General features: G+C 27.5%; 1 protein-coding gene and 1 long non-coding RNA gene across 2 annotated transcripts; one reads left to right on the forward strand and one right to left on the reverse strand.

The window, feature by feature from the left end:
• Window positions 1–71: 71 nt before the first annotated feature.
• LOC140666772 (uncharacterized) lies at window positions 72–5,199 on the reverse strand. The gene is made up of 6 exons (XM_072894296.1): window positions 4,999–5,199; window positions 4,650–4,823; window positions 2,542–2,622; window positions 1,920–2,039; window positions 1,564–1,650; window positions 72–1,475 (listed from the first exon to the last, which is right to left on the reverse strand). The coding sequence occupies exons 3-6, from the start codon at window positions 2,612–2,614 to the stop codon at window positions 1,333–1,335; spliced, it is 423 nt and encodes a 140-aa protein (XP_072750397.1). The 5' UTR covers window positions 2,615–2,622; window positions 4,650–4,823; window positions 4,999–5,199; the 3' UTR covers window positions 72–1,332.
• A 241-nt stretch (window positions 5,200–5,440) lies between these two features.
• On the forward strand, window positions 5,441–6,783 carry LOC140666773 (uncharacterized). The gene is made up of 3 exons (XR_012046847.1): window positions 5,441–5,765; window positions 5,850–5,949; window positions 6,754–6,783. It is a non-coding gene; the product is annotated as an uncharacterized lncRNA (long non-coding RNA).
• The last annotated feature ends 6,432 nt before the right edge of the window (window positions 6,784–13,215 follow it).

Below are 13,215 nucleotides of genomic sequence, written 5' to 3' on the forward strand. Positions count from 1 at the left end.
GAATATTTCACGAGAAAAAAAAGATGATGAAAAATTAATTCGAACAAGGAACTAATTGAACAGCAACACGTTCCAATAGAATATAATGTTTATTATAACACTGTGTTTTACTCAACAATGGGATAATTTGGAATTGTGCATTCTGCTTGTGCCCTCAAACTGAAACTCTATCGCAAGTCGCAGTTTTTCATTTGCAGTAAATATATATTTATTATTATGCGTCAATCGTGTCGACTAGATACGCTTACAAGCAAGATGATTGCACATGTGTGTAAAATCAATTCGTTCCGTCATAAATAGCAATCTTTAAACTAGCTGGCATCTTGCTCGTAACGTATACTATGTACGTAGCGTATCAATTTTTCATATGTCATCAATTATAGCGTATTGTAATTATATATAATTATAATATTGTATGTTATCTCTTTTGTACATCTACATACAATGCATATATATAATATATACGTTAAAATTTTCAAGCAAGAGTTTATATTAAAACAAGAGACACTTCGACGAAATGTACGTGGCTTCATATATTTGTTAATACTCAGCTTAGCAAATGTTAAAGTGTGCATATTGAGTAAACTTTTGAAAATGTATATAAATGCAAAGAGCAAGTGTATGAACAAGATGTATTAGTTGTATATAAAAACAATTAAATGAAGTTAACAGAACATATATTATATATATAAATAACAATAAAAAATATTCATAATTGTCAAATTATTTATAAATTTTTTTACTCGATTTTATATATTATTTACTTTAGACAATAAATTATAACATATAATTAATATTATATTATGCATTAGTTTTAAATAAATTAGTTAATCCTAAAAAATTAAAAAATATTTAAAAAATTTGTATTGCATATAAAATAATTATTTAGCAAGTTTCTTTAAAAATATAAAAAGCATTTATGTTTCATAAAAATTGTAGAAATGCAAGACTCTTTGGTGCACACAATTGTAATATAAGCGTGTTTCAAGTCACAGTCACAGTGAATGCATTATAGTTTTAATTATTTTAAAAAGATATTTGATTATACTTGACTAATAAAAGTAGATTGTTTTATCAAAGATATTTTGCTTTTTTTATAGAAAGTATATATAAACTATCACAAATTGCAAATTGCAAATAATACACTGAACAATACTTTTAAAAATTTTGCAGTATCCTTTGATAAATAAAAATTGTAATTAAATGCATATTTAAATATATACTTTCCAAGATAATCAAAATAATCACAATTATTTCAGGATTCTATATAGCTGGCTCATAAATTTATTTAATTTAATAATTTAACCTAAATTATTTAATTAATTTGGTTGTTTACTTCTTCTTAGTGTTAGGACTTGTTGACTGAAACACGCTTGACGCTGACATTAAATTCTCAATGTATTGACTCAGAACTTGATTCTCACTTCTCAGCTTGAGATTTTCTTCCTTCACGCTGTCCACCCTTTGTGACAGATCTAAATAGAGCACATATAATTGTATATTAGAAAATATTAGTACATATATCTATCTGCAACATAAACTCTTGTTAAAATATACACTCACCATCTAAAGTATTTTGCAATTCGAGAACCTGTGCAATCAGTCTAGCTTTCTCCTCCTGTTCATCTGGGCTGATATCAGGATCTAAACCTATAATTAGTTTCAATCTTTTTATTCATATTGCTTTTTGATTTGATTTTATGCATTATAATCTTATAAAATCAAGATTGAAGTTATTTTTAAGTAAAATTCATATAATAAAATTAGACAAAAGATTTAGAAAAGAAGATTTAAAAACTAACTCCTATTTAATCAATATTATATATTATATTCATTTTTATAAATTAAATATAAAATATTAAAGCAAATTATATATTTTTTTTATATTATAAGAGATCAATAATAATAATATTATTTACTATTCGGACTACAGCTTCCATTAGTAAATGTCGATGGAATAGAATCCATACTACGTCCTCTTCCTAGTGCATCAGATATATGCGAAGCATTGTCCAGGATTTCTTCTTCTGGTATTATTACTATGAATATGTCAGAAATAACTTTAGCACTATTTATACAATAAAAATCAAAGAACTACAATTGTCACAGGACAAACTGTATTCACAATGCATAAAGCATGTAAATTATTAAGCATTCCCAAGGATTTGCAGGCAAAAAATATAATCAATAAGTAAAAGAAAATGATAATACTCAGATCTAATAGTCAGTGTCGTTTTTATATCGCAAAATCAAGTTCTTAGAAATGGGGAAGACATTGCCATTCAATACACACACACACACACACACATACACAGTGTGTTAAATAGTGTGACTGATTTAATTTTCATATTAATATCAACAATAATATCAATGTAGATAGATAAAAGTCAGGTGGATTAAATAAGCAAAACCAAGTAAATAGCGCTAAATAAAGATTAGAATTCGGATAAGGGCTTGGCTTGCAAAGTTCGCAACAAACTAGCTAGGTTATCGATAGAAACAGCTGAGACATCACAGAATTAAACAACTCCAAGTACTCACCCTGAGGATCATCGTCTGCGAGAGGTATACTATTCATATCATCCTGCAGTTTAGCTGTCATCGTGGCTGACATGTCGATACCTACAAATTAAGATCACCAGGAGTTACACACAATGCAACTGACGAACTGACGCGACTGACGACTGACTTAACTTTATCGATTCCCAAGACGCGAGAACCAATCGAGATATCGAGATATATTCTTCGAGACAGTTTCAACTTTACCGCCTATACAATACATATTGTGATAAATTTAGATAACAATTAGATAATTTTCTTGTTTATATATTTTTCGTGTAATTTACGTGAATTTAAAGTTTATGCAAATGCACCGAATAATAGACACGTACTTTTACATACTTTTACAAAAGCGAGTATATGTTCAATATTTTTACAAGTGTTTCTGATATTTATTTAAACGCGGAGTTTATTTTCGATTAAAATTTATCGATATTGTCTTACAAAAAAAACTCATAATTAAAATTTGAGCAGAAAATATGTTATAACATATATATATATATATATACACACGTATGTATAATTATAGCTTTGAAATTATTTCATTTCATTTTTCACTCTAACAAATATTTCTTACAAAAGAAATTATTCTTATAGTAAAATACGCAACAATTTTTAAAAATAATGTCATAAAAATAAAGAAATCTTTTTGTAAGGCAGTATTCTCTATTTCTAAAAATTTGAATAAAATAGATCAGTTTTCGGCTTTTACGCGAATACTCATCCTCTGCAATAAGATTTGTAAACTTTGCAAAAGATACTCGCAATTGAATTTTTAACACTTACTTTCAGACAGTAACAATTGTGAAAAATAGTATGTAGAATGATTCTGTCTCTTTCTCTCTCTCTCTTGAATATCATTGATCCAAAAATATACGTTTTGTGATCGATTGTAAATTTTAAAATCAAAATGTAATATAGTAGTTTAAGAAATATTGAAATCAGCGAAACAATAAACTGATTGCTATAATTACATGTACTATATGTTTTCTTAACAGAAGAATATAAAGCATATGGTAGTATTGCTAATTGTAATTAATGACCAATTATATATAATTAAAAAAATAATTATATAAAAAATTATTTATAATACAGATATATAACAGACTGATGCATGCACATATGTTATAATCTTGTATAGGTTGCATTGATTAATTTTTAATAATTAAAGAATAGTATGATCATTATTATGTATGACATATATAACTTAATGATAATTATATGATCATTAATAATGATCATTATATGGTTATTAAGTTGAACCTCATATGCTTCTATTTTATTCTGCATATTAAATTTTATGTTTCCTGAAGTTTTTGGAAAGAATTGTACCTAAAAAAACAAAAAAAGAATGTTTAGCATTCAAATAAACAGTAATTTATTCTAGTATATATCAGTTTGTGACCTAATTTTTAGCACAATTAAGACAAGATAGTATATATCATACGTAAATAAGCTTTTTCATATTGTGAACTATATTGTTGTTTCTGAAGTAAGAAACAAATCAATAGTTGAACAGACTTAGTGAAAAAAATCATATTCTTTGTGCTGGCCTTGTACCATTTCAATTGTTATTCAATTGCTATCTTTATGATAACTTTTGTTCGCAATGGATGCAACACACATATATATATATTAAGTAAAAAAAGCCTGTAAAATGAACAAAAGTTAATTGCAAAGGAAAAAGAAAAAAATTTGAATTTATCAATAAAATCATTGTTTAAGAAAAGTATAATATTATCAAATTATTGTGCAATGTAGCATATTAGAGTAGACTCAATAATTATTTTGTTATTTTTAACATTATCATCTCTAATTAGCCCAGATTTAATTTTGTATAAATATCATAGCCTGCCCCATAAAAATCATTGCTTTAATTCCTGACTTGTACCAACGTAAACCAATTTACTCTTCACCAACTAGTCAGTTGCAAAGTGCTTTATACTTTTTTTATGCTATTGAACAATATAATTTTAATGTCGAGTTTAGAAGAAATATTAATATCTTCAGGCCTAAACAGTGAATAGATATTTTATTCCAGATACTTGAATAATTCTGGATACCTGCGAGATATAAGTAGAATGGCTTACCCTGCTGCTGGCACACTTGCAAAGTATTCCATAGCTGCTATCTTTTAGCCACAGGAACATTGTAAGTTTGTCAAATGAGAGTAGATTTACCAATTAGAGCCATTGCAGCGTTTAAGTGTCTCTTATTTTTACTGCTGTAAATACCGTTTGGCTGTGTTATGCAGATAGTTAAATCTGAAAAGACATGTAATTCTTTGAATCATATAACAACAAAATAAATAGAGCAAGATAGCACGTGAAAGAAGACGAAAAAAAAATGTAATTATTAGATAAACGAAAAGTTCAAAGAGAAACGTTTTATAGTAAATGATTATTACACCTATGTTGATTCCACAGGTTAGCTACATACTTTGACATATATTTGACGTTTTCACGAATCTTCCTGTCATTTGTCATGTCAGTCTCTAAGGGGGCGTTCGAAATTTCTACTTGTGGAATAGAGTAACGTTGACGAGAATTTTTACCGCGAAAATTTTTCGTTGTATTTTATATTTGTCGCATTTATATTAATTTAAATCGCATACAGTAGCGCCATCCACCATCATGTCCACTTTTAGGATGCGTTCAAAAATCCTACCAATGGAGTGAAGTAACAAAGAGGAGCAAAAATGTCTTTATTGTGATTGGTTAATTCAACGTTACTCTATTCCACAAGTAGAATTTTCGAACGCATCCTTATGTGACGTCACATCGCCGGGACGCAGTGCTACGTTCAAACCGATTGACGTATTATGCATTTTTACGGTTTCCCGCCATTTCCCGCATCGTCGTCCTTTTGGAGTGCCACGCGCGAAACACGTCCGCGTTATCTACTCGTTTTGCTCGTCAAAAATAAATAATTCCGCGTTTAAATAAGTGTCGGGAGTGTATTAAAATATCGGTCGTATAGTGTAACGCACATAATTAAACGCGTGATATTGTGATTAACTGTCTAGTCTATAATTGTGTTTTCTCAATTATCGTTCGTTTTTCGACGTTGGTCATCCATTAACACGGCGATGGTTTGGCGTTAAATTCCGTTGAAAATATTTTCTTTTATCTCGTATTTTTATCCGCAAAGTATATCGGCGTTTTATGCGAATATTAAAATGTCGAGCTATAATTACATGAATTAAGGTATGCGAGATAATTGTTTCATAATAAAAATATAGTATGATAAAAACATAATGCGAGATATTGAAATATTATTGTATTTTTCAGATGATAAATGTCTGAGAATGCTGACAAAACATCGCACGTTGAATTTTTCAAGAAATTTTACCGAAAGCAGACGGTTAGAAAATAGACGAAACAGCGATTGGTAAAGAAATTTATTTTTTATTATTATACATAAATATTTTAATTATCGTCTCATTCAGGGTGTTTACTCCGTGGAAAAAATGGAAAACCTGGAATTTTCAGGGATTTCTTTTGTATTTGAGAAAAAATCAGGGAAGTGTCATGAAATTTTATTGAGAATCAAGGAATTTTTTCTCTTTTTAATAATTTTGATTTTATAAATAATCAGTGATGTGTATAAAACTGGCATCTCACTTCGTGGAAACTCATTAATTATTGAGAGTTCTGGTTTCATTTTTAATAGATTTATTTTTAATTAATAAATTTCTAGAGCTTTTGATAGATTAAATAAATAGTTCTGATTATGAAACAAAAAAAAGTTTAATTTAATGCTTACTTTGCTATTATTTTAATCATATTTCAATATTATTATTTTTATAAAGTTTAGATTGTAATCAAACTATTAACACATACATATTATATTACATATGTACAAAATAAATTTATAAAAATTATTTTATTATTATTTTATATATTATATATTTTAAGATTAAAATTCTTTAAATTTTTTTCATTTTATTTTATATATATTAATATATAATATAATGTAAAAAAATAATTTTATGCTGAGTCTGTCATATATGTATAAGCTTATATACATATATAAACATTTTATGCTTTAGAAAAATAAAAATTAAGAAATTTACAAAAAGTAAAATTGATTAGTTTGATTTCTGAGATAAATTCATGTGTAAACATACAAATATGTATTATATTTAATTAGTATTTTGCTGTAAGAAAATAATTGTGTAAATTTTGTTTGCAGTATTTGATGAGATGGCAATGCAGCAGATCAAGTAAGTAACTTCTTTACAACTGAATATAATTTTATATAATTAAAACAATATATTTGCATAACTGATTGTTTATTCTATAATGGCCACTTAATATTATTGCGTTTCGTTGTTCTCTTCGTTTATCTAAATTAAATAGTAGAATAAAATTTATTTGGACTTACATATACACAATCTAGATTTAATGTAAACTGATTTTATTCTAATTTTTTATTAAAATTTAAAAATCGTGTAATATTTCTAATTAAGTATCTAAAAATGTAAAATTATGCAAATCAGATTTTTTATATTATTAATTTTTATGTTATTAAATACTTAAATTTTAATATTAATTTTAATATTATATTTACATTATAATGAAAAATATTATTGTTATTATATATTAATATTATAAAAACAATATAAAAAATCTCGAAATATACATATTAAATTTTTATATATTAGAAGATAAAATTGGAAAATTTTAAATTTCTTTTAATAACTAGTACAAGAAAATTGTACTATTTTATTTTCAAACAAATTGATTAATACTTATAAGTTTAATAATAATCCTTAAAGAAATGTGATTTTCTGTATTCTTGAGAAACGTTTCAATCTGATAAAGAGATTCATAGTAAATCGTGAAACGTGGGTGCTTTTCATGCAACGACATAACTTCTCGAAGAAGAACTATCGTATTCGTTACTCGGCTGTAACTTTCGACAAAGTAAACGACTATACAGGGAGATAGCGATACAACTTTTGATAGGATCGAAACTCTTGGGAAACTACGTTGCGGACACGTAGAATTCCGCGATAGGACATGAGATTCTTGAAGCCTTTTGTACCTTCAATACTTCTGTTGTCTTCGATGCTTTTGAATAATCCTCTTATAAGATTTATTAAATTATCTATTAAGTTTTAGAGCTTACAACTAGTGTGTTAATCACGATATTTATGATTACTTGCAATCTATTTGCTTGAATTAAATCTTTGCCTCATGAAAAGTAAAATTTTAAATGCAAAAATTTGATATAGAAAATTTTATTTTTTGTAAAAAGTTGTAAAGAAATCTATTGTAAAAAGATATCAGAAGGCTTTAAGTAACTTATCAATTGACTCTGAAAATCTCCCATCAAATCTTTGCTTTTTATTAATTGACTTTATTATATTTAGAAACAATATATATGTATAAATAATTTTGTAAAATTTGCTTTTATAAAATGCGTATGCATTTAATAATTTTAGAAATAATTAAATGTTAGAAGCTTAGAAATGTTTCTTTTTATATAATTGATAAATCTTTTCAAATAAAAATATTGGGTTAACCAATCTAATCTAACCAAAAAGTAATGTTTTTTTTTTGCAATAAATGACGTTTTTGTGTTTTTCAAAAGTATTGTTTCTAAGCTATAAAATATATACATATTCTGAAATGACACTTCAATGCATGATTTTAAAAAATTATTTCGTTTGATTAAATTTTCTTGAATTGATCTTATTTTGAAAATGAGTGACAAGGAAATATATTTTTGAACAAGTATGCTTTTTTATTTTCGCAAATAGGAAAAAACGCAATACAAATTGCGGTAGAAAATCTTTTTTAATGTTTGTACTGCGTTATATCTAGAAACAATATACATGTATAAATAATTTTGTAAAATTTGCTTTTATAATTCCTTTGCGAAAATAAAAAAGCATAATTGTTCGAAAAATATATCTACTTGTCACTTCCCAGACAGCACATGTCTCTCAAAGATAATTAAAAGACGACTTACAGATGTCTCATTATCTTTTAGATATCTTTAAGATGCTTTTTGGTCTTTCTGTGCTGTATGGGTTATTTTTAAAATAAGGTCGCTTTAAGAAAAATTTAAACAAGCGTAATAATTTTCTTTTAAATCACGCATTTAAGTGCCAGCTTTTAGAATATAGATTTTATAACTTATTGTTAGGAACAGTGTTTTGTATTGAAAAATACATAAACGTCCATTATTGCAAAAAAATATGACATTACTTGTTGGCCAATCTAACAATAAATAAATATTTTATATATTTAAAAAGAATTTAAATTTATATAAGCAGTAAATAAAGGGAGAATAAAGATATTGTTATAATGAATGAAGTGTTGAAATTTAAAATCCATATAATTAATGAATAACGTATCATTAACCAATAAATTTGCACCAATAAATATATTAAATTCTGAAATTTTTGTTTACAATTAGTATAATTTTACGGATTAAAAAAAGAAAGGAAAGATTTGGGATTTTTAACGACCAGCTTAGCAGTGGACTCGGTGCAATTAGCTGGGTATTTCGCAGCTCCGATGGTAGCTTGGCTTTGTTCCTGTCGAATAATTTCACGTCTTTAATTCGTGTTGATCTTTAAGGATAAAAGAGGCCAGATTCGCTAGCTATGAAAGCAAATGATTTTTTTTTAATGTTTAGTAATGTTGTTTTTGGCAAAGTATCACGAAAAGATCTTATTGCAAAAATATATTCGTATGTTTCTCGTGCTATTTTATAGAAAATATTCTAATATACGTTGAATAGATTTATTTAAACAATGGTTTCTTTATTACAAAACGACAATATACAATTTTACATTTTATGTATGATATAAACATTTCATATATAATATAATATACATATATATATATAATATATTAATCTCATATATAATATATAATATAAATCTCTTTTTTCTACTTTTCGTTGTTTTCTTCTTTTACTTAATAAATGTGTGTTTTATGCAAGTTGTGAAAATGTTCTCCGTAAATAATAAGGCTTTACATATATAAGCGCATATATGTATGTGCATATATGCGTGCATTAATAATTTTATGTATGAATATTAATGATCCAAATTTTTCAGTTGTTACTTGCAAATGGGATATTTCGATAATGGATAAATAATAATTAGATAAATAAATAAAAGTTGCATATTAATCATAAAATTTACTTAATATAATATAATTTTATTTATTGCAGAAATTTTTTTTAAAACGCGATTATTTTAATTTATAGTACAATAATATATACAATCGGTGAAATGATGTAAATTTTCTCTTTGTCTTTTTCGCCGCAATAACGATAGCAAAAAACTGTCGACAAAAAACATCGTCGATTACATAGGGAAATACGACGTTAATTGAAAAGTTCTGTGTGAAAAAAGAATGGAGAGAAAAGAGAAAATACAGAAAAGAGACAGATCCTCGTTTGCAGGAAATACTCGGGAAAATACACGGCCGCAGATCCGAATAAGAGTTGTATTTGCAAAATCCACTGGAAAAAGACCATATTGCGGCGCATCGCTATTTCCGCCGCTTTGTGTTCCAACTCTAGTTTACTTCTCGTATATAATCTACCTTTTTATTGGCGATTTTTCAGGATTTTTTTGATGGCGGTAAATTATCTGAAATTACTATTGTATATCTATGATTAATTCTAGAATATATAAAAAAGATATATAAAAAAGAGATATATAATAAACATGCGCGTTCCGTTTTAAACTAAACTTTGTTCTAGAAAATAAGAAATAAAATATACCGTATTAAATTAATAATCGTATTAAATTAATATTTTTATTTGTATTGAGTAAAAATATTTTGTTACATGTTTTTAGTATAATTTACATGAAATTTATCAACAAATGTTGATTATGCATGATTGACATATTATATTTAAGCATCCTATTTTTAATTTCAGCATTTTTTCGCAATTTTGTTTATTTATTAGTAACTTAGAAAACCGACTTTTGGAATAATAGCTATTTTGAAAAGGATTTTTATATATATATATATATATATATATATCGTATATTTATTGGATATGATTATTAGAATGTATGATAAATGCGAAATTAAATTTCATAACTTTGATGTGAAGACTTTAATTGCATTTTTATGACTTTTATTTTTTTAATTTATTATTTATTATTTATTTAAGTAATTTACTTCTAATTACAAGCGTAGAATAAATAACAGACAGTAAAAAGAAAAAAAAGAGTGAAGAAACGAATACCGCGCCGTCAAGTAAATTCTTGACTATAATGAACGTGCAAAAGAGTATATCTTGAAAATGAAAGTGTACATCTTCTGGTTTGAGTCAGTAACTTTACTCCATAAAATGTCTCTTTTGTAAAAAAATTCGCGGAATATTCAGCAAATAGCTATAAAAACTTTGCTATGGATATACAATGTTAATATTCATCTTTTTAATCCATCTGTATTACTTTTGGAACATGGCACATCCATTGCAAAGTTTTTATGGTTATTTGCTGAATATTCCACGAAATTTTTCAGAAAAGAGATATTTTATGGAGTAAAGTTATACTGACCTAAACCGGAAGATGTATACTTTCATTTTCAAGATGTACTATTTTGCACGTTCATTACAGTCAAGAATTTACCTAACGGCGCGGTATTCGTTTCTTCGCTTTTTTTGTTTCCTCTTTACTGTCTGTTATTTATTTTACGCTTGTAATTAGAAGCGAATTTCTTAAATAAATAATAAATATTATCAAAAAATAAAAGTTGTAAAAATGGCAAGTAAAAGTCAGCACATTAAAGTTTATGAAATTCAGATTCGCATTTATCTTTTTAATAATTATATACGATTTATTATACAATCAAAATTGCGTTATTCTTTAATCAATATTAAATCATTTATTTTCGTGTATAATTCGTATTTTCAAACATTACACTGAATTGCTTAATGGTGACGATGGTGAATTAATCAATGGTGACGATTGAAAACCTATTATGCATTATTTTGCCTCAACGAAGAGCTATCAGACTGCTTGACAACAAGGAAGAGAAACATGAAGCTAACTGCGCGTTATTCTGTTGAAGACGGATGAATGGAGTTTAAACGAAGCGTCTGTCTCACTACTAATAGGAAACTGAAAAATAACGCAACACTTAGCGGATGAGCAAGGAAGACGTGTGAGACTTGCAATAATGAAACCGAAGAGAAGTGAAGAAAAAAAAAGAAAAAGAGGATCTTTTATTTCTATTTGGCGCGTTTGTCAGATGAAAAAAAAACGAGAAAAAACAGAGATTAGTCGTGATCTATAGAGTTGGCTCGATGGTAACGAGCAGAAAATGATACAGCAGAATTTAATGGAAAAAGCGGCGAGAAATTGAAAGCATCTACTCTTTTTTGAAGTCATCAATTAAATAAGCATTATTGTCACACGATTTAAAATTTTTTTAAAGTAAAATTAAGATTAAATAATAATAAGGATACATGGAAAGGATGAAAAATGTAAGAATAAAAGATGACAGAAATATCGGAGATAGAGAAGAAAAATTGATAAAAAGAGAGGAACAAATAATCCGAAAGTATAGTTCAAGCAGAAAATATAAAAGGATAGGATGTAAGTATGGTGATTGATACCGATTGAAGCGGAACGGTAGAAATATAAGAAAAGTAAACGAAAAGAACATCGAAGCGAATAGGATTAGGCTTGGCGAATAATACGCGTAGGTAGAGTAAGTAACGGAAGAAACAGACAGAATGGAAAGCCATTGTTCACCTCGGAAACGGAAGATGAGAAGAAACAAGGAGATAATAGGACTGGATTAGCTGTATAATTGTTCCTTCAGCATTAACGAGCACGAGATATTGAAGTAACATAAAAACCACTTTACTTTATTTACTACGTTTATTGTACGCGCGCGAATTAAGTAGAAATAGAATAATGATTCAATTCTTTTCAACTTTAAATTAATCGTCTGAAAAAAATGATATGAGAGGTATTTATTTCTCTGTCTTTTAGTTTATAACAATAATGTAATATAAAAAAGCCAAGGTAAAAGTTAATTGAGGAGATAAACTTAACTGGCTGTAAGTCCGGAGTAAGCTCGATTACAGTGGGTACGCTTATGTGAGAAAATAGTAGAATAAACTAGAATAAATATCGTTTTATATTAAAATATATAAATAATAAATAAGATTTTTTAAAAATAAGTGTAGAGAGAAGATAAATACGAGGATGATTCGCGCGTACTAGAAGATTGATCGCGCAAAATGACAAGAGGATTTTTGTCGACAAGAGCGCACGAAGAGTTTAGGATGGGATCTGTGCGAAAAATCGTAACAAACAACACGCCAGTAATGAGAACAAAGAATGAATGAATGCAAATGTAGGAGAAACCGCAACAGGACGATAAATACGAGAGTTTATGTGAAAAGAAGAGGAAGACTCCGCGGCGAATACCTTTTGTCACTCTCTCTCTCTCTCTCTTTCCCTCTCATTAAGAGAATCATGCGAATGGAGCGAGCGGGTGAAGCTGAAAGCCCGCGTTCCTCAAAGCGTAAGTAGGCTAAAGTGGAAATATGGGGACCAGCGGCGGCAGACCGGAGACCGGAGACCGGAGGCGGAAAGACGACGACGGGGATGGTGGTGGGAACTATGACGTCATCATTGAGGGGTTGCCCGGGCAACGG

Source organism: Anoplolepis gracilipes, chromosome 6, assembly GCF_047496725.1.
Source record: "Anoplolepis gracilipes chromosome 6, ASM4749672v1, whole genome shotgun sequence".
NCBI classification, from domain to species: Eukaryota; Metazoa; Arthropoda; class Insecta; order Hymenoptera; family Formicidae; genus Anoplolepis; species Anoplolepis gracilipes.

Coding starts and splice junctions, on each gene's coding strand:
- LOC140666772 (XM_072894296.1), bottom strand. CDS start 2,614: ATGTCAGCCACGATGACAGCTAAACTGCAGGATGATATGAATAGTATA. Junction 2,040..2,541: donor CGCAGACGATGATCCTCAGG/GTGAGTACTTGG, acceptor ACATATTCATAG/TAATAATACCAGAAGAAGAA. Junction 1,651..1,919: donor TGGAAGCTGTAGTCCGAATA/GTAAATAATATT, acceptor AACTAATTATAG/GTTTAGATCCTGATATCAGC.